This window comes from Sorex araneus, chromosome X (genome assembly GCF_027595985.1).
Source record: "Sorex araneus isolate mSorAra2 chromosome X, mSorAra2.pri, whole genome shotgun sequence".
NCBI classification, from domain to species: domain Eukaryota; kingdom Metazoa; phylum Chordata; class Mammalia; order Eulipotyphla; family Soricidae; genus Sorex; species Sorex araneus.
In genome coordinates, this window is record NC_073313.1 from 212440696 (window position 1) to 212468408 (window position 27713).

The 27713-nt window shown below is 40.6% G+C and overlaps 1 protein-coding gene across 1 annotated transcript in view; it reads right to left on the bottom strand.

The window, feature by feature from the left end:
• Window positions 1-27713, bottom strand: part of TTN (titin) — a 289480-nt gene that overhangs the window by 5251 nt on the left and 256516 nt on the right. The window contains exons 278-307 of the mRNA XM_055119737.1: window positions 27324-27626; window positions 26911-27207; window positions 25474-25761; window positions 25043-25342; window positions 24235-24537; window positions 23829-24134; window positions 21955-23721; window positions 21259-21552; window positions 20287-20574; window positions 19867-20166; window positions 17706-19772; window positions 17303-17605; window positions 16785-17090; window positions 16402-16692; window positions 15947-16243; window positions 15512-15817; window positions 14168-14473; window positions 13799-14080; window positions 13026-13619; window positions 12619-12906; window positions 12215-12514; window positions 11341-11643; window positions 10142-10444; window positions 9456-10040; window positions 9018-9323; window positions 8620-8919; window positions 7231-7806; window positions 6555-6860; window positions 5582-6175; window positions 38-5463 (exon numbers count right to left, since the gene is read on the bottom strand). Of these exons, the coding sequence (XP_054975712.1) occupies window positions 38-5463; window positions 5582-6175; window positions 6555-6860; window positions 7231-7806; window positions 8620-8919; window positions 9018-9323; window positions 9456-10040; window positions 10142-10444; window positions 11341-11643; window positions 12215-12514; window positions 12619-12906; window positions 13026-13619; window positions 13799-14080; window positions 14168-14473; window positions 15512-15817; window positions 15947-16243; window positions 16402-16692; window positions 16785-17090; window positions 17303-17605; window positions 17706-19772; window positions 19867-20166; window positions 20287-20574; window positions 21259-21552; window positions 21955-23721; window positions 23829-24134; window positions 24235-24537; window positions 25043-25342; window positions 25474-25761; window positions 26911-27207; window positions 27324-27626 (18485 nt within the window). The remainder of the gene's footprint in view (window positions 1-37; window positions 5464-5581; window positions 6176-6554; window positions 6861-7230; window positions 7807-8619; window positions 8920-9017; window positions 9324-9455; window positions 10041-10141; window positions 10445-11340; window positions 11644-12214; window positions 12515-12618; window positions 12907-13025; window positions 13620-13798; window positions 14081-14167; window positions 14474-15511; window positions 15818-15946; window positions 16244-16401; window positions 16693-16784; window positions 17091-17302; window positions 17606-17705; window positions 19773-19866; window positions 20167-20286; window positions 20575-21258; window positions 21553-21954; window positions 23722-23828; window positions 24135-24234; window positions 24538-25042; window positions 25343-25473; window positions 25762-26910; window positions 27208-27323; window positions 27627-27713) is intronic.

Sequence of the window (27713 nt, forward strand, 5' to 3'; positions counted from 1 at the left end):
ATTTCTTGGTTTCTGTTGACTCAGAGATTTTCTCCACTGATTTCTTTGTTTCTGAGATGCTTGACACCTGCTCATGGATACTCTTAAAGGTTTGTCCTGTAAACTGGAAGTTAGTTTTAGAAGTTCCACCATCACCAGAAATCTCACAGACATATTCTCCACAATCAGATTCTGTGAGGTTGTAGATTTTGAGCTCATAAGTACCATCTGCTGAATAATGAAATTGGAAATGCCCGTTTTCCTTCAGTTTCTTGCCATCCTTATACCAGGAGACCTCTTTGGCACATAACACACTGCTTTCCACAGCACAGGTCAGCTTTGCAATATCGCTAGAAGCTTCTGCTTTCAAGGACTGAATTATCTTGGGTGGAGCAGAGACTGGTAGCTGCTGTACTTTCTCTGTGGGTGTGGGCTTTGTCTCCGTGGGTGATACTACTTTGGGTGGAGAAACCACCGGTTCTGGGGATTTCACTCGTTTAGGAGACTTAACCGCTTCTGGGGATTTGACCTTTGGCTCTGGCGATTTGACTCTGGGTGGTGATGTCACTGCTTTTTCAGTGGCCTTGGCCTTTTGAATTGTCAAGGTGAATTGTGCTTCTTGCTTCCCTTCACTGTTTTCCACCACCACGCTGTAACTGCCCTCATCAGAGGCCTGGACTGAGGAGATCTCAAAGGTTGATTTGTATTTGGTAGTGGTCACCTGGTGTCTGGCAGAAGTACTTACTGCCTGTCCCCCACGCAGCCACGTGACAGTTGGTATGGGTTCACCATCAGTATCACAAGAAAACCTCGCAGTCTCACCTTCATGGACAGTTATGGATCTTGGTTTTGTTAGAATTCGTGCTTCCAAAGTTGTCTTGATCATCCTGTGTGTGGATTTTTCTTCCAGGGACTTCTCTTCTCGGGCAGCACTTTTCATTTCTGCAGCTGCATAGTGTTCATATGAAGAGAGACTCTCTCTAGTCTCTGTCATCTGTGATTTCACTTCCCTGACCGAAGAAGATGCTTCCATCTCAGATGTCCTCTTGAATGAGGAAACTGCGTAGGCCTCTGTCTTTGTCAGCTCTGGGAAGACAGACCGGGGGACTTCTTCATCTCTGCGCCGGGATGCATAGGTAGTGTAATCACCTCCGGTCACATCAAGGGTTGCATAATCAGATGCTTCACCTTTGTAATTGGTGCACACTGCCCGATATGTTCCACTGTCTTCAGTCTGACAGTCTTGAATTTCCAAGGTGAGGACTCCACTCGTATTGGTGTAACGAATCTTACTGCTCTCTTGGAGTTCCACGCCATTGTGGTACCATTTGACTTCCCCAGTGGGCTTAGACTGAACGTTTAAGATAAACCGTGTGCTTTGGCCACAAGGGACCCTGTGGGAGCGCATCCTCAGCGTGATTCGTGGGGCATGGTCCAGAGTAAAAGGCTGCTGACTCAACACTTCGTATGACCTCTCTGATGTCTTCTGGGTCTTTAAAGCAGCTTTCATGGACTCATACCTGGAGAAGATATCAAATCTTGCAGCTCTCTCGAATCTGGAGAGAGAGCGCTCACTGGACACAGGGCTGGGGGAGCGTGGACGGGTTCTCTCTGGTGTGGGGGACCTTCTTTCTGCGTCGTCTTCATAGTCCTCATCTGGGAGTGGACGTGAACGGATCAGCTCAGATGATGGCCTCATCACCTCTATGTAGGAGGGGGACAAGGAGCGCCGGCGACGCAACAGCCTGGACACTGAGGAGGATGAAGATCTCTGGGCACGTTTGGTGATTTCATATTCTTCCTCAATCTCGGTGATTTCTGTCACTTGCTTCTGTCGCTTTGATTTCTTTCTTGACTTTTCTTCTTTTGACATGTGGTCAAGCTCGCTTCTGTACTCAGCTAGACGTTGGGTTGTAGTGACTGGGCGAAGCAGCTCCTGATCCTCCCTCTCAGCCATGATCCTCTGCCGTTGTTTGGGCTGACGGTAGGAGGCCCGGGCCTGGCGTTCCCGCAGCTCAGCATAACTGGTGCTCGTCTCTTCCTTTTTGGGCACGTGGTAGGTTGAGTATCTCAAGTCTTTTCTTGTTTCCTCCACCTGGATGTGAGCTTGTGGTGAGGAGTAACGTAGACTGGAAAGCTCAAAACGTGGAGGGCTGCGGCTTGGGGGTGAAGCAGAAAAGCCCAATTCAAGCTCCTCTTCCAGACGAAGCCTTTCTTCCTCGGTCCTCTTCATGGCCAGATAGTCATCGATGGGCAGGAGCAACTCCTCATCTGAAACATCTCCAAGAGAACGTCTCCGAGGCCTGTAGTAAAAGTCATAGTCAGGAGAAGGTGTGCGTCGGCGGGCTGGCCTCACCATTTCTAGATCATCCTGGGACAGCTTGGGAATGCGCCACTTGGGTCTGTATTGGTCTGTGATGCGGGGAAGAGGCATCACATAGAATTGTTCCCATCTCGAGAGGCGTATGCGCTTGGGTCTCTTCTGTACGACTCTGTCAATTTTCCCGGGCATCTCAAATTGGTCCCGGATCTTTTTATACCACTTCATGTCAGACATGGGCACAAACTGCTTAATGTGCTGGTCTTCTTCTATGGTGGTAGTTTTGTGCTTTCGTGGCTCTGGGACCTCGTAAGGCATACGGAGTTTTCGCTCCTCCTTCTTTTCTTCTGTCTGTAGTCTGAATTCTCCTTTTACACTCTTGGTGGTTACGGCTGGTTTGTAGAGGATGGCTGCTTCTCTCAGAGCCTCTTGGGCGACTTGTGTCAGTGGCACAGTTTCAGTTCCAGAAAGAATCTCAGCCATTCTCAGTGTCTTGTCAATTTGCTTTTGCACATGCCGTTCACGCTCCTCCTTAGTCTTGTACTCTTGTTTGACATACCTCAGGCGTTCCACCTGGAGGTGAGCCTGGCAGCTGGTGGATCCAGCTGTGTTGGTGGCTGTGACCCTGTAATAACCTGTGTCTTCAGGCAAAGTGTCCCTGATGTGCAAAGCATAATAATCCAGGCCTTCATGGATAATTTCGATGTTTGGTGCGAGGGACAGTGGTTGGCCATCTTTCTCCCATTTTAATGTTGGTGCAGGGATGCCAGACACTCTGATTTCAAAGCAGACACTTTGGCCTTCTTGGCATTCTGCATTTGCCAGCAGTCGTTTGAACATGGGTCTTAGGGTTGTATCTGTTGGAGGTGGGTGTGGGGTTACGGTCAGTTTTGCTTTACAGCTGTCTTCACCGTATTTGTTCTTGGCTACAACAGTGTACTCAGCATCATCATCTGTAGTTACACTGTTGATTGTTAACTGGTAAAGACCTTTGTCAGTCTCAAAAGTGTACTTCTTATCATCTTCACTTGGTTTGATTTTCTGGCCCGACTTATACCATGTTACACGGGGCTCTGGGTGGACAGTTATAGTGACTCCAAATCGGACGTTCTCACCCACATAAGCTGTCTTGTTATAGAGAGGCAGGGTAAATTCTGGTGGTCGTTCCAGGAGTCTCATAGTATCAGTTCTGCGTTTAATTTTCTTTGTGGTTCTGCGGAAGTAATAGTCATAAACTTCTCTCACCCCTTTAACAAACAGCTCTGCATAAGAACTGTCTTCACCATAGTCATTGACTACTTTGCATCTATAGGTACCATCATCAAATTTGGTAATATCTTTGATGTACATGGTGGCCACACCATCTTCATAAGTAATCTCATATTTCTCACTGTTCTCCAGCTGTCTGACTCCAAAGTACCAGGTTACTTGGGTAGACTGATCATAATTTTCAATGTGGCATACATATTTGGCATATCCACCTTCTTCAGCAACGGCATGCATTATCTGCCCAGCAACAGGGCCAATTTCAATGGATGCCACTTTAACTTTAGCCACACTCACTCCCTTTTGAGATCGAATAGCTCCACCACAGGAGATCCGGGCAGCTGATACAACCATGTTGAGATCTTTCTTGATCAGGGTGTGGTAGTAACGTCGGTGTTTCAGTGTTCTAATAACTTTAGTACTGACTTTTTCTGTCTTTTGTTTCAACCATGGGTGCTGGAGTGCTTCAGAAGCGGTCATGCGAGATTTTCTGTCTTTTACTAATAGCCTGTCCACAAAATCCATGGCTTCCAGGCTAATGTCTTTGAATGCTTCTTCATCAAAAGTGTATTCAGCATTTATGATGTTCTCAATCATCTGTTGATTTGTTTCAGCCAGGAATGGATTGATACCACTCAACAGCACATAAACAAGGGTTCCAAGTGACCACATATCTGTGGCTGTACTGACAACATCATGCTGGTGGACTTCAGGGGCATAGTATTCAGGGGCAGTGAACTGAAGCCTGAAATTGTCCCCTGGCTTCAGCTGACGAGCCTGACCAAATTCTATTATTTTGATTAGGGAGCTCCTTCTTGTTTGGTAAATGATATTTTCTGGTCTAATGTCAAAATGTCCAATATTATGGCTGTGTAAGAACTCAAGTGCTTCACACACCTGGCGAATATAACTTACTATTTCTCTTTCATTGAGTTCAAAAGCACTTGTGTTAATCCGTTCAAATATGTCAAGTCCTGATATGAACTCAAATATCATAACCAATTCTTCCATGCTTTCAAATGATTCATGGAGGTATAAGATGTTTTTGTGTCTGGCAATGTTTAGAATGGAAATTTCCTTCTTTACTAAAACTTGATCAGTCCCTTTGACTTTAACAAATTTGGCCATGTATGTCTTCTTTGAGGATGTTTCAACACAACGATGGACAATTCCAAACTGACCACGCCCAAGATCTTCAGCAATCATATATTTCTCATAGAGTTCCTTGGTTGAAGAGTGAGAAGCTTTAGTCATGGAAACTTCCCTGGTTTCATCAACTTCTTCATCATAGTTCATAGCTCTGGTCTTATCTTCTTTGGTTATGGTTGGCTCTGAAGGCTCTGAAGGCTTGCTCAGGCCAAACTTATTTTCAGCTATTACACGGAATTGGTAACTTGTTTTTCCAAATAAGTTGATCACGGTATAACGTGTTTCTCGGGCCTGTCCTACACGGAGCCATCTTTCTGCAGTAGTTGCACACTTTTCAACAATGTAGTTGGTGATTTTGCTGCCACCATCAGAAGCTGGCTCAGTCCATGTTAAGTTGACAGAATCTCGTGAGACATCACTAACTTTGACTCCTCTGGGTGGGTCAGGAACATCAGCCACATCCAGCTCAACTGTCTTCTGATCAATTCCAAATCTGTTCTTAGCACAGACTACATAGAAACCAGCATCTTTTCTTTCCACCCCATTGGGGAAAACAAGTGATGTGAAAGATCTTGTAACAATGACTTGGTAGTGGCCATTATTGTCAATGAGATCTTGTCCTTTCTGCCAGGTAATCACAGGATCTGGTTTGCCACTGAAAGGAATCTTGATGCTGATCACCTCACCTCGGAGAGCGTGAACTGCTCCCATTCCTTCAAGAGTTTTAGGCAAGTGTATTTTAGCTGGAACTGTATAAGAATAAAAGAAGAAATATAATTTAGCAATATTGTCTAAGGGCAACACCCACCACCCCTAATGAATAATGTGCATCCAGCATCCAACTGCTTTTTACTGAATTGTTCATACCTTCCACATCCAGAGAGGCTGTGCCAGACACAGATCCCCCTTGGTTGGTAGCTCTGACTTGGTAAACAGTGGCATCATCATCTGTGACGCTTGCAATGATGAGTTGGTGGTAGCCACCCTTAAACTCTTGAATCCTATACTTTAATCCATCTGCAATGATTTCTTTGCCTTGTCTGTACCATTTCACCACAGGTTTTGGATGACCGGTCACTTTGCAAACCAAAGTAGCATTGCTCTGATATCTGACATTGAGATTTCTCAGTTCCTCTTTAAAGTGTGGAGCCTTAATTGGGACATCGGATTTGGGAGTGACAGGTTCTGATATTTCACTCCATTCGCTTTCTCCACCTAGGTTTTCACATTTCACACGGAACTCATATTCAAGACCTTCAATAAGGTTTTGCACAGAAAAGACGGTTTCTCGAATTTCTTCTGTTGTCACAGCAATCCATTTATTCTGCTTCTTCTCACGCTTCTCAAGGTAGTAATTTCTAATCTTTGCACCTCCATCACTGGCAGGTGGCTTCCAAGCCACAACACAAGAATCTTTTGTGAGAGCAGTAATAGTTGGTTTACCAGGAGCATTTGGCTTTTCTGTTTAAAACACACATATATGAAAAGTTTAAGTCACAAGGCAAAGCAGACCATTTCATAAAAAACTTGTTTTAAAAAATGTCATGGACCCAGAGTTGTATTAAGAAAAGCAAATATAGAGGAAAGTTAACTGATTTTCTTTATGCTAAGAAAGTTATCATAGCACAAGTTACTTTTAAAAGAATAAGGGGGTAAGGATATAAAAGTATTTATATCCTTTATATATATAAATAAATCTATTTGGGGTAGATAAAGCACACATGTACTTTTATCTTAATCACTGATATTTTTCTTCAAAATTTATGTCAAAATATTTTTTGTAAATGTGGAATTTTGTCATATTAAGATTATGAAAATGTGTACACAAACTTGAACTCACCAAATGGACTCTTGATAATGACAACTGAGGTAACCTCTAGAGGGTCACTGATGCCAAAGGTGTTCTGAGCTGACACTCGGAAATAATAGCCAGCATTTTCTGTGAGGTTCACAATTCTACAGGTTGTCACCGAGATGGCTGAAGACACCAATTGCCATTCAGCCCCCTCCTTAGCCTCACACTTCTCCACCACATAGTTGGTGATCCAGGAGCCACCATCGTCTGCAGGTGGTTTCCAGCTTATCACTACAGAGTTCTTCAATAGAGCTTCAATCACAATGGGCCCAGTGGGTTTGTCTGGTTTATCTGTTGGGAGAAAACATAACAGTGGTTTTCAGAATGTGTCCCAAGATGATATCTTTCTTTGAAAGTATAAGGGAGAGAGAGAGAGAGAGAGAGAGAGAGAGAGAGAGAGAGAGAGAGAGAGAGAGAGAGAGAGAGAGAGAGAGAGAGAGAGAAAGTGCCTGCCATAGTGGCAGGTGGTGGGATGGGATGGGGGTGGGGTGAAATGGGACCATTAGTGATTGGTGGTGGGAAAAGTACACTGGTATTGGAACAGCATGTGACTGAAATCCAATCATGAACAACCTTGTAAATGTGTGTATCATTATGATTCAGTTTAAAAATTAATAAGAACAAAAGAAAGTAAAAGGTACAGTAAACAAAAGTAAAATACCTTGTATTTCTACATCGAGTGTGGCATCAACTGTTCCATGAATGTTGCTAAGCTGAACTTTATATTTTCCAGCATGAGTCTTATGTTGGACATTCTTCATGACAAGATGAGTATAGTGTTCAGTGTTTTCAATAGTAATATTTTCTGAGTTTTGCAAAGGTTTCTGGCCATGGAACCAAGTTATGGTAGGTACTGGACGACCAATGTACATAACATGAAGTCGAAGTGTTGAGCCCACTGCACCATAATATTTCTCTTTCAGTGGGTAACCAGGATGGAACTGTGGTGTTGCTTGCAGGAGCAGCTTACTGCTGGTCTCTACTTCTCCAACTTCATTGGTAGCCATGCAGGTATAGACCCCTTCATCTTCTTGTTCTTCGGTCATTATTGTCAGAGTATGTGTACGTCCATCTGAAGACATTTTGTACTTCCGACTTTGTACAAGCTCCTTACCAAATCGGTACCATTTAATGTCAGGAAGAGGCCTTCCAACAATCTGGCATGAGAATTGAGCAGCTTCACCTAATTTGGTGGTAACATCTTGCATCTCTTTGCGTACCCCTGGAGCCTCTCCAGCTGAAGGATAAAAAGTTAATTTTTAATTCATTATTGTAATCTTAGCATCCATTATCATCTACCTTGAATATCAGGAATTAATTCATCTTACTGACCAGCACTTTATGGATACTTTGATTTACATGAGTGATTTTTAACAACTCTTCACAGTGATTTTTTTCTGAGGTCTCATGGTACATTCTTCATGACAGGGTGAGTATAGTGGACATTCTTCATGACAAGGTGAGTACAATGTTCAGTGTTTTCAATAGTATGGTGCAGTGTGTCCCATAGGGGGACCTCACATTGGGATGCCATGGGCACATGTTCACATTATAATGCAGAGTGATTTTTCTCATAATTACTGGGAGGAATTAATAGCACATAGGACTTTGGGGAACTACAAATTCTCTATAAATTGCTGGTATCTTGTACTTTCTTACTTTTTCTGAAGTGAGGGACATTTGCTGACCCTGCAAGCCACACCTGGATGTGTTAAATACACCTATTGCATTCAGGGGAGAAAGTGTTCTAGGAATATGTTCAGTAAACTTGCCCCTAACATCTGCTGGGATCATATGCTTGGAATGGCTTCCAACAGAACACACTCACTATTTGGGGTGTGTGTGTGTGTGTGTGTGTGTGTGTGTGTGTGTGTGTGTGTGTGTGTGTATGTGTGTGCATGTATGCATGTGCATGTGCTGAAATGAGCCTTCAAATGTCTTCTCTTCAATAAAGCTTTCTGGAGATTTATTTGATGTAGCATAAGAGTTGACTTTAGTATGTTTTTTGTTTGTTTTTAAATAATAAGCAGAGGACCTAAGGGCTACTCACATGTTAGCTTAGTCTTTATAGACATAGCAGTTCTTCGAGGTCTACTAAGTCCAGTTTCATTCTCAGCAAAAACCCTAAATTCATATTCAGTAGCTTCCAGCAACCCTCCAATTGTGAATTGCCTGTCCTTGATACGCTCCTTATTGCTCTTCTTCCAGGCACTGTCACCAGATTGCCTGTACTCAACCCAGTAGCCAAGGATTTCTTTGCCACCATCACATTCAGGTTTCTCCCACTGTAGAGTGATGCTGTCTTTGGATATTGAAAGAATCTCAAGTTCTCCAGGTTGGCTTGGTTTATCTGAAAAATTTAAGACAGTTGAAGAGGGAAATCAGTACACTGCTGACACAATAGAAAAAATACCTCTTTGATTTTCACCCCTTTTTAGCTTTTCTTACCAAATGGATCCTTGCAAACAACTGGTTCAGAAGCAGGGCTGGTCTCACTTAGGCCAACATCATTCTGTGCAATAATTCGGAACTGATATTCAGCATCAGGAACAAGCCCAGTGACAGTATACATTGTGGTTGTTATCTGAGTCTTATTGTGTCGGACCCACTTGTCAGTTGATGTCTCCTTGCGTTCAATGTAGTATCCTGTGACTCGGGAACCACCATCATCTTTGGGCCGGGACCAAGACAGGCTGACAGAACTCTTGGTCACATCGAGTATTTCTGGAGGATTGCTTGGAGGCTCTGGAGGATCTGGGAATATAGGTGGAAAACATATATGTTTTAGAGTACAGTCCTGAAATCTTGTGATCTGGTGGCTTTCATTTCAAAATGAAAAGAGCACTGGAAGAATGTTTACAGTATTACTGTTAAAAGTGCACTTACTCAGTGGTGTTTTCGGTATAACTGGTTCCTCAGATTTCAAGGGTTTGCTTATGCCAAACTGGTTTTCTGCTGAAACACGGAAGTGATATTCTACATTTTCTTTGAGGCCTTTTACCACCAGAGATGTACCTCGGACTCTGGAATCAATGGTATACCAGGCAGCCTTAGGCACTTCTCGCCTCTCAAGGATATAGCCCAAGATGTCGGCACCACCATCATCAGCTGGGGGTCTCCAACTGACCCTTACAGAGCGAGCTTGTATGTCATCATATTCAAGTGGTCCTTCTGGAGTATTGGGGGTTCCAATGACCTTGACCTTGATATAAACGGTCTTCTTGCCACATTTGTTCTCCAGAACCAGGTCGTAAGTACCGGAATCATCCCTGTCTGCTTCTTTGATCACAAGCTCAGTGTGTGTTTCAGATGTTGCAATCATGGCTCGCTTACTAATATCTTGGCCTTCCTTGGTCCACTTACATATTGGGAATGGTTTTCCTTTGATTGGTATGGTAAGTCTGATGACTCCTCCTTGTCTCACAGAGATACCTTCCTGGTACCTTTCATCAAGTTCATAATCAGGATATTCTGGGGAAAAAAGGTTGAGTTTAAAAGGAGAATTTTGGGGGGAGGGTAGAAAATAAATCTTAAGGCAATTATAGTGCAAAGTTAAAGATCATTTATCTTACCAAGCATTTCAGTGACTTTGACTGTTCCTGGTACCTCAGCTGGCTCTCCAGGCCCACCAGCATTACATGCTAGGACACGGAATCTGTATTCAGCACCCTGTGGTAGATGTGTTAGAGTATACTCCCGAATCTTGGTAGGGGTGGTGTTACACTTGGTCCACTCATGTTGATCCACTTTTTGCATTTCAATCAAGTATCCTGTGACTTTAGATCCTCCTTCATCTTCTGGAACACTCCATGCCAGGGAGACAGATGTTCTTGTTGTATCAGTAACTCTAGGGTTTTGTGGCTTTCCTGGAGGAGCTAGAATTAAGAGTAAATAAAAATATGCTTGTTAAAAATGCTACAAAGTTGAAACTAACTCAAATGTGCCACCTAACAAGCTCAGTGAGTTTTCGAAGCATGAATAGTTAGTATTAGACTATTTTTTTGTTTTGTAAAAGTTACATTCATTTTTATTAGTACAGACATGCAAACTTGCTTTTCCTTTGTCTGAAAGTGTTTATTAAAATTTTATTTAATTTTTGGTTTTTGGATCAAACCCAGGTCAGCCATGTGCAAGGCAAATGCCCTATCCGCTGTACTATCTGTCTGGCCCCCTAGTTATTTATTTTCAAAATTACTACCGTCTTAGTTTGCCAACAGTTTTTTTTTTTGCCAACAGTTTTTAAAGTACTTTCAGAAATACTGTTTTTGAGTTTTTAAGTATGATAGAGGGCATATAGCAAGAGACTCATTTTGAAGGAAGAAAATAGATGAGAGAATAATATGAAAATTGATGTGCAAAAATATGAGGAACCTGGGGCTGGAGCGATAGTACAGTGGGTAGGGCGTCTGCCTTGCATGCAGCTGACCCAGGTTCGATTCCCAGCATCCCATATGGTTCCCTGAGCACCACCAGGAGTAATTCCTGAGTGGATGAGCCAGGAACAACCCCTGTGCATTGCCAGATGTGACTCAAAAAGAAAAAAAAATGAGAAATTAGAGTGGGAAGAGGAGAAGCTAGAGTCCAAAGTAGATCATTATCAAGAGTCATGTATCAACTCTTTGGCGTGATGGAAATACTTTGTATTTCCTATGTGAGAGTGGTTAACAATAGCACATCTCCTGAAACTTACAGAATTGTCGGTTTCAGGAGCATCGCTTTTGCTAAATTAAATTATACCTCAATAAACTTAACTCATAGAAAACATGCTTACCGATTGGATCCATGGCAACGACTGGTTTAGAAGGACGACTTGGTTTTCCAGTTCCTCTGGCATTAATGGCTGTGACACGGTGTTCATACTCTAAGCCTTCAGTAAGGCCAGTAGAGCGGTAACGTGTCATTGTCACCGCGACTTTATTGACACGGACCCACCGTTCTGCTCTCACTTCTTTGCGCTCCACAATATATCCAGTGACTTGGGAGCCTCCATCGTCTTCAGGTGGGTACCATGTAAGTGTCATGCCATCACGAGAGACATCAAATATCTGCAATGATTCTGGTGGTCCAGGAATATCTGCAGGAAGACAGGTAAATGCAGTGGCAACATGAGCAAGAAATAAGGATTTGTGTGTTTTCATAAGTGTGACTTTTTAAAAGTGGTACATGTGATTCATGTGACTATATTCCAGTGTTTTCATACTTGTATTTTATTTCTGTTCCTCATTTTAAGTTCAATAAACATGTATTAAGCTAGTGCTATTTTTCCTTCATGCTTGCATTCCTCCTCTCCCTCCTCTCCCTCTCTTTTCCTTCCTCCCTGCCTTCTTTCTTTCCATCCCTTCTTAACTCTTTTATCATTAATTAAAAAAGAAACTATGTTGAAAACTTCCATGAAAGGAAGAAATAAAGACTTTAAAAACAAGACCTGGGGTTATGGATGTGGATCAGGTGTTTGAGCACATGCCTTGCACGAGTGAGGTCTTTGGTTTGAGCCCTGGTACTCCATCCCGCACCCTCTCTGCCAGATCCACTGGTTGGTAGCTTCTGAGCTTTGCTAAGAGTCCCCCACATCTCATATCCCCCCACCCAAGTCCTTCTTATTAACATTTAGAATCAGAAGTAGAGAAAATGGTGGGAGGACTTACTGATGCTGCTGCGGCATTCAATGACCTCAGACTGCAAGTAAGAGCCAATGCCAAATCGGTTTGTTGCAGCCACACGGAATACGTATTCATTTCCTTCGGTGAGTCTGGTAAACTTAAATGTTGTTCTTGTCACAGATTCAGATACTGGAAGCCATCCTGGACGATGAGCATCTCGTTGTTCTACCACGTAGCCACTCAATGGAGCACCACCATCCAATTCTGGTGGTTCCCATGAAATGATGACTGATGTAGCATCAATTTCATCGATCTTGATAGGCCCAGTTGGTGGACCTGGCTTATCTAGGAAAGACAAAGAAATTTGGGAAATTAGTTTTCACTTCAGATTAAAATTGGTGATTGAACATCAACCATAACTTGCTGGTGCTAGTGTCATCCATCCTTACCAAGAATAATAACTTTAATGGTTTCTGATGTAGTTCCAGTTACATTCTTCAATTCAAGTGTATATTCTCCAGTATCTCTGATAGTGGTTTCACGGATGGTTAATTTAGTGACTTTAGTCTGAGTTTCAACAGTGATACGCTCTGATTCTCTTAGTTTAGAACCAGCAAAGAACCAGGAAGCAACAGGAGGTGGGCGGCCAGCAATGGGAATGACCAGTTCTATTGGTCTGCCAGCTGGGACATGGATGGTCTTTTGAGGCATTGTAGAAAGATCAATTGTTGGCAACACTGCAAGAAAAAAAAACAGGCATTTATTCTTAAGCATTATCTTTAATAAAGTAATTATGAATTCTTAATTTTTAAAAATTTACTTTTTTATTGCTATATTTTGACGATTTGGTACATACCTCTAAGATCTTGTACAGTTATGGGAGTGACGATCTCTCTTGGTTCTGATACACCTTTCTCATTTTGCGCCCTTATTCTAAAGGAATACTGTTCACCTTCATTTAAGGAAATAACAGTATGCTCTAGGACTGTGGGTTTTAAGGTGACAACCTTCATCCATCTCTCTGTGCCGGCTTTGCAGGCCTCGAGAACATATCCTGTCAATCGGCTACCACCATCATAAAGTGGTTTTTCCCAGGCTAGTGTGACAGTTGATTTGGTGACATCAACTACCTCTAGCTTTGTAGGGACCAAAGGTACTTCTGAGACCAGCACTGCATCAGATGTTTCACAAGGTTCTCCAATACCATAGATATTTTCTGGCAACACTCTGAAATAGTACATAGTTCCTTCTAAAAGTCCAGAAATTCTGTAAAGTGTCTTGCTGCATTTGGTAGTTACTGTTTTGAATGCTCTCATGGCAGCTTCACGCTTCTCAATAATGTAATTGTTGACTGGTGCTCCACCATCAATTGTGGGGATTTCCCAAGTAATGGTCACAGAATCTCTTGATACTTCCTTAACTTTCACTGAAGGACAAGGACCAGGAGTATCTAAAAATTGGAATGAAATTAAAGATTAATGTTTATTTGTTTAATTTCTAAAATCTCTTCCTAACCTCCAGAAGATATACTTTACATAATTTCTCTCTTGAGAGGCGATCAATCATAGGTCAGTGGATATTTTTACAGAATCCATTCACAATCTAGTTAATTTTAAGTCAAATACTTACCATATACTTTTACAAGGACTGTTGCTGATTTCTTGCCAGACTGATTTTCAGCTTCAATGGTGTATTTTCCAGCATCATACCGGTTAACTTTGTCCACTAGCAGCAAGGAGTAGCTTTCAGTGTTGTCAATAATTGCTCGACTTGCAAGGTCAATGCCCTTCTTGCTCCATGTGATGACAGGAGGTGGTCTTCCAGATACAGAGACCATCAAGCGCAGTGTGGTTCCAGCTCTGAGGGTCACAGTTTTCTTCAAATCATCTGCAAGCTCAAGATCAGGTATTTCTGGAAAATAAATGTGAAAATTTAATTAACTCATGAAGAGGTATGATGAGAAAATAATTCACACACAAAAGATTATATTATAAATACCTAGTCTTTCCACGGGTTCGATTTCAGCAGTTGATTCACTATATTCACTCATACCCTTCACATTCACTGCAGCAACTCTGAAGGAATATTTCTGACCCATTTTGAGGTCTGGCACAGTGAATTCATTATTTCTCAGTGTGGCATTGGTATGCACTCGGTACCACTGATCAGTGCCCTTTTCTTGCATTTCAAGAACATATCCTATGATGTCAGCACCACCGTCATACATAGGTTTGGTCCATGCCAAACTAATGCTGCGCTTGGTAGTGTCCACAACTCTTGGAGCAGAAGGTGGTCCAGGGGTATCTGTGGAATTTTAGAATGAAGATAATATACAAGTAAGGAAATGTTGAGATGTTATTTTTAATTTTTAATTTTCTGAAGACAAAGTTGTTACTGCTCTTTGACCACACTCATCAACATAATTTTTATAAATTGGCTCTTTTGATATTTCAGAAAAGCAATGTAGCTATATTATCACTATCATTACATCATTACTATTTTAAAAACAGAACTACTTAAAAAAGGTACTCTAGTTAAGTTCATTGCTCAGTATCCATTCTCAGGGACATTTCTTTAGCTGCTCAATTATCATAGAGGTAATATTTATCTATATTTTAAATTTCCATGGGAATAATTTTTTTCAATTTCTCCCATTCAGTCTCATTTATAACTATTATCTAGTTCTTGGGCTCAAACTCCATACAACTATTGATGACTTATTTTTGAACTTCTCATGGCAGTTATTTTGTTATTTATTAAAAATACTAAAAATCCCTTTCTTTGAACAAAATTCTTTAATAGATTATCTCTTTTCAGAGTTATTATTGACACTACAGAGCATTTTCCTACACACTTAAGAAGATTTATAAGGTATGTCCTTTTCTACTAGTATTTTTCTCACAGATTGGAAAATACTGCTAAATATTTCCAGCAATTCAATTGGCAATTAGTTATAGAAATAATAGTTAAAATAATTTCTGACACATAGTGGCAATGTGGGGTGGGGGGAGATGGGACTGGGGAGGATGGGAGAGATGGTGGGTTTACTGGTGGTAGAGAATGGTCACTGGTGAAGGGATGGGTTCTCGAACTTTGTATGGGGGAAACATGAGCACAAAAATGTATAAATCTGTAACTGTACCCTCACGTTGATTCACTAATTAAAAATAAATAAATTATTAAAAAAATAGTTTCTGACCTATGCTATATCTAAACTACCTTTAATAAAGATATGATTTTCTAGATCATTCGTAAATTCTAAAGTTCTTATAAAGAGTATGTTAGAAAATGGTAATATAGCTTTGACGAGAAATACTCTTATGTATGATTCTTGGAACTCACATGATGGTTCTCTGCAGGCGATAAAGTTGGAAGGTTCGCTGGGTTCACTGTTACCAGCAGCATTCACTGCAGTCACCCGGAACTGATAATCACAGCCTTCCATCAGACCAGTCACCTTCAGCCTGGTATCATACACCACATAGTCTTTGTTGACTCGTGTCCAGCGTAAGCTCTTCTTCTCACGTTTGTCGACCAGGTAGGTACTAATCTCATTGCCACCATCAGACTCAGGTTCCATCCATTGAATGATGATATGCTCCTTTCCAGCCCCAACTTCTTCAGGTATGCCAGGTTGGGATGGAATAGCTGTTTATATTTTTAATTAAAATAAGTATGATCAGAATTGCACAAAACGTTAGTGGGCTGTCTGCCCTCCCCTTTCCCTGATTCCTTAACATTTAGTTATCAAGTTGTTTTACAAGTGGTAATACTTACTGAAAGAGTTTCTGGCTATAATAGGCTCCGATTCAACAGGCACACCAGGACCATATTTATTTACTGCCCGGACTCGGAATATGTACTCGTTGTTTTTGATGAGTCTGGTAACTACATAGGACAGGGTAGGGCATTCGCCTTCCACAATCACCCAGTGGAGCCTGCTGGTCTCACGTCTTTCCACGATGTAGTGAGTTATTTCTGCTCCTCCATCTTCCTGAGGAAGGCTCCAAGATAAAGTGCACTTTTCTTCTGTCACTCGGCTGACAGTGAGTTTTCCACATGGGCCAGGGGAATCTGAAATAGGTATAATGACAGCCATGATGTAGTAGATGTTACTACCTTTGCCCACTGAAAAATTCTGTAAGGATAAGTATATATAGCATAGTAACTAAAAGTTACTACCTTTGTCCATTGGAAAATTCTGTAAGGATAACTATATCTGGCATGCTTACCAAGAACTTTGACGATGACAGACACGGCTTTGGTACCACTAGCATTCTTCACAGTTAAGGTATATTTTCCACTGTCACTCCTGTCACAGAACTTGATCACAGCAGTTGCTCGCTTGCCAGTGTACTGCAAAGACACTTTTTCACAGAGATCTAGTTCCTTGTCTCCTTTGGTCCAGATAATTTTGGGCTCAGGTTTGCCACCAACAGCAGCATCAAGAACAAGATCTGAACCTGCTCTGATGGTAACCAGATCACCCTGTAATCTGGCATCTAGTTCGGCTTTGGGTGGAGCTGTCAAAAGCAAAATAAATGCAAATAAATACATGATAATTTAGTTTCACATAAACTGACAATTTTAAAGGAGAATGTTGACCATTTCTTACAATATTCATCTCGGCAAGTGACAGGTCCTGTTGATTCTGATCCTTTGCTAACTACTCCTGCTGCGTTCTTGGCCAGTACACGGAATTCATATGTGTCTCCTTCACTGAGTGCCGTCACGGTAAAGAAATTGTCAGACACAATGGTATAGTTACACTTCAGCCAGCGACCATCTCCAACTTCACTGACGGGCTTACGCTCTACAATGTAGCCCACAATCTTGCTGCCTCCATCGTACACTGGGGCAGACCAAATCAGTGAAACTGTGGATCTTGTGACATCTGTCACCTCCGGTCTTCCTGGTGCATCTGAAAAGGATGCAGAATTAACATTTGAAAAATGCATTATGATTTACAAACATTTCTTTCTACAAGAATTTGAATCCAAAGAAGTGAAATGAGACTAGGAAAACAAACAGCAACACATAAGAAAAAGTAGCTCTGAATTCTAGAGGTAACAACAACACCATTGCCAGTAATAACAATAATAGTAATAAAATTTGCCCTCAAAGTTTACATACCAACTGGGTTTTGAGCCATTATAGGTCTTGAAGCCTCGCTGGCTTTGCTCACGCCTGCAGCATTGAGTGCATATGTCCTGAACTGATATTCTAGTCCTTCCACTAAACCAGTCACTTTGTAGTTGCACTCTAAGCATGGTACTTTGTTTTCTTTCACCCAAAGAATGGTGTTACGTTCTTTCTTCTCAACCCAGTAGCCAACGATTTTGCTGCCACCATCATGGTAGGGTTCTTCCCAACGAATAGACATGGCATTGGCAGACACGTAATAGACCTCAGGTCTGGTTGGAGCACTTGGTGGTACTAAATATAAACAAAGGTAACAAACATGAATACAATTTCATAAAATTTAGGAAAATATTTAGTTAAAGATGCTGACATGGGATTGTGATTTTTTTCTTACCAAATGGATGTTCCGCGACTATTGGCGCAGATTCCAGAGGCTTGCTGACACCAAATCTGTTCTCTGAACTGACACGGAAACAATATTCCATGTATTTTGTGAGATGAGTGATTTTAATCTGAGTGCGCTTGACACTTGAATTAACAAGTTGCCAAGCTGTTTTCCCTGACTCACGTTTTTCAACGATGTAATTAGTAATTTCAGTGCCTCCATCATCTTTAGGTTCAGACCATGACAATACACATGATTCAGCAGAGACAGATGAGACATCAATGGGGCCAGTTACTGGGCCTGGCCTTCCAATGACCACAACTGTGATGGTAAATGTTTTAACACCAGCTGTGTTTTCCAAGGTCAAGAAGTATCTGCCAGAATCTCCTCTCATACTCTCCTTTACAGATAGAGTGGTTCTGTCTTTTGTGGTTGTGATACTGACTCGATCTGTCTCCTTCAATCTCATTTCTTCAAGCTTCCATGTGACTTTGGGGGCTGGACGACCACTGATTGGCACATCGATGGTAAATGGACTTCCTGCTTTGCAAGTGATCAATTGATTGGTAATTCCAGTGAGATCAGCAGTGGGCTCGATTTGAGGCTCCTTTATGATGACAGAAGAGAAGGCTTCCCTGGGCTCACTGTAGCCAGCATCATTCTTGGCTTTCACTCGGAATTCATACTCAGTGTTCTCAACAAGACGCTCTACTGTGAAAGTCAGCTGTTTGGTGTGACCAGCTTCAACCCAGAAGTCAGATCCCTTCTGTCTCATTTCAAGCAGGTAACTGGTGATGCGGCTGCCCCCATCATGATCTGGTTTAAGCCAAGCTAAGACTGCAGAGGATTTGCTCGTGTCAACAATATCCAGTCTCCTAGGTGGAGCAGGCTGTTCTGTGGCTAAGATTGGTTCAGGCATTTCATACGGCTCACCAACTCCATACTCATTTTCTGCAGAAACCCGGAAATAGTATGGGACGCCTTCTGTCAGGTCACTGACCTTAAGGATCTGACGAGTGCATTTTTCACTGATAACCTGCCAGCTTCGACGACTTGCTTCCCGTTTCTCTATCACATAGTGATGGATTCGGGCACCCCCATCAAGGAGAGGGGCATCCCACATCAATGTAACAGATCCTCGGGTCACATCCTTGAAAGTGATCGGGCCAGGTGGGCCTGGAGAATCTAGCACTTTCACAGTGAATGTGATAGACTTCCTACCACTGTTGTTTTCCACGGTCAGGGTATATTTCCCTGCGTCATTTCTGTTGCAGTTCTCCACAGTGAGGGTACTGAAGGAGTCTGTTGTATGAATATCAGCTCGAAGGCTAAGGTTTGAGTCTGGCTTGCTCCACACAGCTGTTGGAGTGGGTCTTCCTTGGTAGGCAATGAAGAGGCGAATGCTGGCTCCAGCTCTAACAATGTGAGTCTGCTTAAAGTTTGCATCTATGTCTAGCTCAGGAGCTGTTAACCGGTCAACTGCTTTAATTGTGCCAGTCACTTCACAGCTGTCTCCTTTTCCAGCACCGTTGATAGCACTAACGCGGAATTTGTATTCTTCACCAGCTTGTAGATCAGTGACTGTGTATCTTGTTTTTACACATGCTTCTACATTCACCTTGTGCCAGTCTCCTAAGTCTGCTTTGCACATCTCAATAATATATCCAATTATTTCCATGCCACCATCAAACACTGGCTTGGCCCATTCTAAGCTCACTGTTGTTTTTGATGTGTCTGTCACTTTTACCACACTGGGAGCACTTGGAGGGTTGACAGGCTCTCTACACTTGATGAGTCTTGAGATACCACTTGCAGGTCCTACTCCAGCAGCATTTTCAGCCATGACATGGAATTCATATTCATTGCCTTCTGTCAGGCCAGTGACTTTGAATCTTGTTTCAATGATAGGATGTTTGCTAATCACTTTCACCCATCTTGTACTTTTCTTTTCTCTTCTTTCAAGGATATAATGTTTAATTTCATTGCCACCATCTGATTCTGGCCGGGTCCATGTCAGGGTAATGCTGTTACCTGTTACATTACTAGGTTCTGGAGTACCAGGAGCATCAGGAGTAGCTATAATGCGAGATGAAGAGAAAGACAAAACAATTAGGTATTTTTTTGGATATTTATCTTATGATAGTACCACTTAAGAAAGAGGAACACTTACTGTATTGTATTTGAGCAACCACTGGGTCAGACTCAAGGGGTCTGCCAACTCCAAATTTGTTAACTGCAGAAACACGGAATTGGTATTCATTGCCATTTATAAGTTTAATGGCAGTGTAGCTGAGGGCTTCACATTTATCCTCAATTAATGCCCAAGCAAGTCTGCTGGTTTCCCGTTTTTCAATGATATAGTGAGTGATGGGGGAGCACCCATCATTAAGTGGGGGCTCCCACCAGATAGTCATCTTCTCGCCAGTAATATTGGTGACTCTTATTGGTCCAACTGGTATTCCAGGTGTATCTGTCAGAAAAAGTTCCAAAGTCAACGTCTTTTTTTCTCAGATATTAACATGCAGTTCAATATATCTCTAATATAAGCTTACATGTTAAAAGATTACAAAGCCTTTATTTTTTTAAGTACCTTGTACTTTTACTGTAATCTCAGCTTTTGTGGTGCCGGATACATTTTTAGCTTCCACGGTATATACACCACGATGTTCCCGTGTAGCATCTCTAACAAAGAGGCTGGTAGATCCCAGGACATCAGTTATTTCTACATTCATTCTCTTTTCAATTTCCACTCCATCTCTGAACCAAGTTACTCGAGGTACTGGTCGTCCTTGTACCAAAGCTTTAATTCTAAGACTCTCTCCAGACTTAATAGTGAGACCATCAAAGTATTCAGGGCCAAACTCTACTGTTGGTGGAACTATAAAAGAAAAAGTAAAATACATTAGTTTGGCCGAATAAATATATAAACATTTTCATCAATGCAACTTCATTTTTTATTAGCACAGTATAGTCTGGAAAGGGGAATGCTTATGTTACCTACTGTGTTACCTAAATCTATTTTGAAGGAAGGATTGATAACTGACAATTTATATTATGGTGTTAAACATTTACGTATTGTTTGGTTAGCCCTTTTATTATGTGCTTAATGTTGTTACACTGTCATTTGTAGAATGAGAAACAACATTAAAGGTTCATTTATTTCCTAATCTTACTGCATATGTAGACATGTTATAATAACAGGCCATCAACTGCATTCATGCAAAGTGATGATTGTACTCATGGGTATAAGTTATATTTTAATATCAGAAATATGTATGACTAATCTTGAGAAATCTAAAAATATTTATTATAAATGCTGAAATTAGGAAAATAAAAACTCATTGTCATTTGCATGCTCTCTATATAGAAATGAGTGAAATATATAGTAAAAAGATTTGAAGCCAATCATATTAATTTTGTCACCTTCATAGTATAAAATCTGGCTCATCTGCATATTAGCCTTAAGCATTTGTATGGAGGATGTTTCTGTTCCTATTTTACAGATGAGGGACCAAAAGCATATTTTTTCAAATATAAATGTTAGTCTTTCATAAATGCTTACCATTCTCATCTCTCGTCATAATAAAGCCAGAAGACTGTGAAGGTGGACTTATAGTTCCAACAGCATTTCTTGCAATTATTCTGAACTCATATCGATCCCCAGGACTAAGTCCAGTAACTGTGTATTGACATTCACTGACATCAGTAAAGTTGCATCTAACCCAGCGATCATTCCCTTGCCGTTTTTCAATGCTGTAGGCCACAATCTTACTGCCTCCATCACGCAAAGGAGGGTTCCATTTAAGTGTAATAGTTTCTCGGGTGACATCAATGTAGTCAGGGGTGCCAGGTGGATCTAAAAATATTATATAGAGAAGTTCAATACATCATTTCTAAAATTATCTAATAATGAAGTAAAATAGGTAAACCCCAAATTCACTTTTGTCATGATTTTCAATTTCTCTGCTCCATAGTATTTTTTAAATGAAATAATGTTGATTTTTTTAAAAAAGTTATGTTGATTTACAACTCTGTATTTGTTTTAAAAGTAAAGTTTCACTTCTTCAAATACATGTTTTATGCCATGCCCATGATTAATGTACCAAATAACTTTATAGTTTTATTGATTTAAAATGATACCTCTTACTTTACTTGAAGAAAACTCAGAAGATGCTAATACATAGAAATAAAGCCATGCTTGTCCCTAGAACATTCAGTTGCTAATTTAAATACATCTGAATAATTATGTATCACTTACCTACTGGAGAAACAGCTAAGGTAAATTTGCTTGGGTCACTTGGTGAACTCAGGCCCGCAGAATTTTCAGCATATACACGGAACTGGTAATCCAGGCCTTCTATTAGTCCGGTAGCTCTATATTCTCTTCCAGATATTGGTGATGTATTCACTCTTTGCCAGAGGATGCTATTCCTTTCTTTCTTTTCAACATGGAATCCTGTAACTTCTGAACCACCATCATATACAGGAGCATCCCAAGTTAGGGACATACCATCAGAAGTCACATTGTAGATAACTGGCTTTCCTGGGGGACCGGGAATCCTGAACTGGTGTTTTGCCACAATAATGTTTGAGACAAGTGGCTGGCTGACTCCATATCTGTTTTCTGCCCTAACTCTAAACTGGTATTCAGCATCTTTGACTAGGTTAGGGACCTTGAAAGTTGTCCTGGCAACACTTGAACACACCATCTTCCAGTTAGTTTGTGAAGCTTCTCTCTTCTCAATGCTGTAACAAGTAATCTCTCCTCCTCCATCATCTTCAGGTACATCCCATGACATGATGACACTGTCAGCCTTGATTTCATCAAATCGTATGGGCCCCTTAGGCTTTGATGGTGGGCCAAGTGTGATTATTGTCACTGGAAATGAATTCCTACAAACTGCATTATCAAGAATAATGGTATACTTCCCTCCATGCTCCTTCTTGGCGTTCTTAATATTCAAAGTAATTTTGTTTTCAGTTTTACTAAAACGAACATTTTCACTTTCTTTCAGTGGCAAGCCATCTTTTACCCAACTGATCGATGGTTTAGGTTTTCCTTTATAAGGCAATTCCAGGTGAACATTATGCCCAATTCTCACAGTGACAAGTGCCCCAGGGATTTCTGACAGGTCGACTTCAGGTGTAATGACAAGTTCTTTCACAGTTATTGGCCCAATAGTGACAGCATCGCTCAGTCCTTTCTCATTTTTGGCAGACACTCTAAATTCCAGGACTGACTGTTCCTTCAGTTGGCCAACCTCAATTTCACAGGTCTTAGTTATGCCAGCATGCGACCATGCTTGTTCACCCTTAGCCTTTCTTTCCACAACATATTCTGTAATAATGCTACCACCATCAAAGTCAGGCTTGGTCCAGGTCAGGGTAACGGATGTCTTTGAGGAATCTTTCATTGAAAGGTCACGTATAGGAGCTGGTACTTCAGCTGCCTTCACTGGCTCTGTGGTTTCACAAGGCTCCCCAAGTCCCATTTCATTTTCTGCAAGCACTCTGAAGAAGAATGGAATTTTCTCTGATAAGTCTGTCACTTTAAAGGATGTACTGGAGCATTTGTGTGACACTGCAGACCATGTTCTCTTGGTGGCATCTCTCTTTTCAATGACATAATTAATTATGGGAGAGCCCCCGTCAATGAGCGGAGGATCCCAGAGCAAAGTGACTGTGCCTTGAGAAACATGTTTAATCTGTAGTTTCTGGCAGGCAGCTGGTGTATCAAGCACTTTAACGCTCACAGTTGAAGACTTGGGCTGACCAACTCCATTTTCTATTGTGAGGACATATTTTCCTGTATCATTACGAGTAACTTGAGGAATAATGAGCAATGAAGATGAATCAGTGTTTTGAATACTGTATCTGGTATCACTGCCAAGATTCTTCTCATCTTTTCTCCATGTGACGGTAGGTGGAGGTCTGCCTTTAAAGGGTATCAATATCTGTACATCTTCTCCAGCTTTAGCAATTATAGATGTCCTGAGAGCCACATCCAGATCAATTTCTGGTTCCTCTGTAAACATAAATAGAAATACAGAATGAGTGTTAAAGCAAGAAAATGAGTAAATTCCCAAATTTTCTGTAAATCAAAAATTAAAAAAAAATCCTCTCTAGATATACCAAGTATATCTTTAGCTTGTACAGGTTCAGTCATTTCTATAGGCTCTCCTTGTCCAGCACAGTTTACAGCAGATACCCGGAAGTAGTAATTGACTCCAGGTTTCAGATTTGGTACCACATATTCTGTAGTTCTAACTTCTCCTCTGGTAGAGACAACAGTCCATTCTTCTTCTTCTCCTTGTCTCATCTCCACAATATAACCAGTAACATCACTGCCTCCATCATAGACAGGTTTACTCCATCCAAGGGTGATGGACGATTTAGTTGAATCTGCAATTCTTATCTTAGCTGGAGGGCCTGGAGGATCTGAAATGATTATTCATAATATAGTAATTACCACAGGCATGTATAATTTAGTGATATGAAAGGAGACACAGGTGAAAATGCTCCATTTATGAGTACTTACCAATAGGATCAGCAGCTTTGTAGAAGTCAGAGGGTTCAGAAAATGGACCTTGTCCAGCAGCATTTACAGCACAAACTCGGTACTGATAGTCACTATTCTCTGTGAGTCCTGTCACTTTCTGTCTGGTGTCACGGATAGTTTCCTTTAAAACTTTAATCCACCCAAGGCTTTTCTTGTCTCGCTTTTCAAGGAAATAGCCAGTTATTTCACTACCACCATCTGCAACTGGTCTGTTCCAGACAACAGTCATTGAATTCTTGGCAATCTTTGTCACCTCTGGTATGCTTGGTGGCCCAGGTGTAACTATTTAAAAAGGAAAAGGAAATTAGTTCAAAGGAGCAGCAGTACTCATAAATTCTTTCTTTTGATCTTAAATCATATATGAAAATGTTAGCTGCATTAATAGTCTTGCTGGTGATGATAATGAAAGATTAAATACAAAATAAAATAAAAACATATTTTTTATAAAACAACCCTATGACTTACACTTAATTTAAAATAAATTATTTTTTATTTAATTTTTAAAATTTTAGTCCACACCTGGTGGTGCTCAGGAGTTACTCCCTGCAGTGCTCAGGGGTCCATACGTGGTGCTGAACCTGGCTTGAATGCATGCAAGGCCAAGAGCTTACCCACTGTCCTATCTCTCCAACCCCTTAACTTGCTTTTTTTTCTATTTTCTTTTTACTTTTTTATTGAATCACTGTGAGATAGACCCTTACAAAGCTGTTCATGATTGGATTTCAGTCATACAAATTACAGTATATTTTGAGTCTTACTTTAGCTTTCTAATAAAATCACATCTCACCAAATGCATTCTTTGCTACTACTGGATCAGATTCCAGAGGATCACCAATCCCGTATTTGTTCACAGCACGAACTCGGAAAATGTATTCATTTCCTTTGATAATTTTTGTGGTTGTAATGATGCACTCTTCCAAATTTTCTGACACCATAGACCACACGACACGACTGGTCTCACGCTTCTCCACAATGTAGTGAGTGATTTTTGCACCACCATCGTCTGCTGGAGGTCTCCAAAGAAGGGTCATCTTTTCAGCTGTGACCGTCTTAAATTCAATTGGTCCACCTGGAGGCCCTGGTTTGTCTGTCAGTGAAAGAACAAGATAATATGTTAGTGTTTTAAAAAATACAGTTAAAACAAGGCATTTAAAAGATAATTTAAATTTACCAAATGTTTAGGCAAACTAAATATGATGTCCTGTCTTCAACACCTACCAAGGATTTGCACTTTGATGGTGGCTGAGGCTGAGCCCATGGCATTCCTTAGTTTTAATTCATAGCTTCCGCTATTAAGGCGGTTTGCATCTTTGATAAGTATAGAGGCAGTATCAGTGGTATTTTCAACACATACTAGTGCATTGGTTTGTAACTCTTTATCATCTTTATACCACTCAATTGTAGGTGCAGGTTTGCCAGAAATGCCAGCTCTTAGCTTCACAGATGTTCCTGCTCTGTATTTTACAACTTCTGTGTATTCTAGAGGCAAATCAATCACAGGCCCACCTGCAAGAAAAATACACCATAACGATTAAAAAAGTCACAAGTGAAAATATCAGGGTAATGTCCTTTATAAAACATAATAGTTCTAAAATATCTACTTATTATTTTAAACATTTAAATTAATTAAATATTAAAGAAATATGCTATACTTCTTTCTCAGATGAGGAAGTAAGATTGTGCAAAGCTCTTTACATTAACAATGTTGAACTAATTATATAAGGAATTGAGTGCTTCTAAATGTATTTTAAAGCCTATTTGTTGTTTTCTTCCAAGAATAAAATAGGACACGGTAATGAGAACATCATTGAGGATGCTGCCCTGCACATTTTCATTCTGTGTACTTTTTCTGCTTCCTATAGCCACCTTCAAGTTTTCAAAATTTCCTTTCCTTGATCACTGAGATCTATGTGTGGGCAGTTCACACCAAATCCTTGAAGCCAGAATTCTCTACTCATAGAGCTATGTATTCCACAGGACACATTTTTTTCCCCCATTTCTGCAAGACTGTCTGGAAATTCTGAGAAACAGAGCTAAATCTGACTTGCTTCTTAGTCTCATAAATGCTGATTCAGTGTCCATAGCCCTGATTCATAAAAAGCAACCCTAGATTTTCAGCATGTGTACGGAGTGGATATTTTTGCCCAGACACTAATAACTTCTCCTTGTAAATTGGAGTCTTTTAGAAAGAGTGTCACAGTATATTTAACCCCAAATATTTTAATTTTCATACTACTGTTGAACTGTTGATTAAATGCACTTATTTTCCAGAATGGTCAAGAAGGTATATTTTGGTCTTACAGCAATGTAGACAGAAGTTTGGAATTTTGGAATTTGTATGAATCTCCACTGTATCGGTAATAAGCTACTTGACATTAAGCATGCTAAGAGTGAAAGCTTCAACTTATACAATCAAAGAAATAAACTGTTAGAATTGGGAATAGCTTTAAATATCCTATAGTTCAAATCTCATGTTTTATAGTTAAGTCTCTACACCTGGGAACATAGAGAATTTTCCTAAAGTTCCCAGCTATTTCATATTTTTTTCAAAACTCTAGCTAATGAGCATCCCTAAAGTTATCCCACATATTAGGGCTGGAGAAGTAAAAAAAATTAAGTTAAATTGTTGTTATTTTAAATATTAAAAATGCTTACCATAAGAATCAATGCATGTAATGGGTCCTACAACCTCAGATGGATTGCTAACAGAACCAACAGCATTCCTAGCAAAGACACGGAACTCATACTGTGAATTCTGAGTCAAACCAGATACAACGAATTGAGTCTCAATAACATTGGTGAAGCTAGCCTTGGTCCATCTGCCATCTGGAAGGTCTCGTCTTTCAATAATGTAGCCTGTAATCTTACTTCCACCATCAAAAGCTGGTTGTTGCCATGAGAGGCTGACAGAGTTCTTTGAAATATCTGTGATACGAACATTTCTTGGGGGTTCTGTGGGCATAAGAAAAAGCAAATTAGTGGTACATATGTCAGTAATGTTTTTCTCACAAAGTACAATTTACATTTCTTAAATAGTCAGAAACAACCTAATCATGACATGTACATACCACAGGCATCAATGGCTAAAACTGGTTCAGAAGGAGGGCTAGCCTTTCCAATACCAGCAGCATTTTCTGCATATACTCTGAATTCATAAATAAGTCCAGCACTGATTGTTGTGACTTTGAAGTGAGTTGTGCGAATGACCATTTTGTTGACTTTTTGCCATAAAATACTGTTTCTGTCTTTCATTTCCAGGTGATAACCTATAACTGCATTGCCACCATTGGACACTGGTTCATGCCAGGCCACAGTGATGCTTTCTCGAGTAACATTAGTGACCCGTGGTGTAGATGGTGGTCCAGGAGTTGCTATAAAGGAGAGAAAACACATAGGTAAAATTTAATATTTAAAACATTTAGTAAAATAAAATCTGGGATCTTTGAAAAGTTTGACAA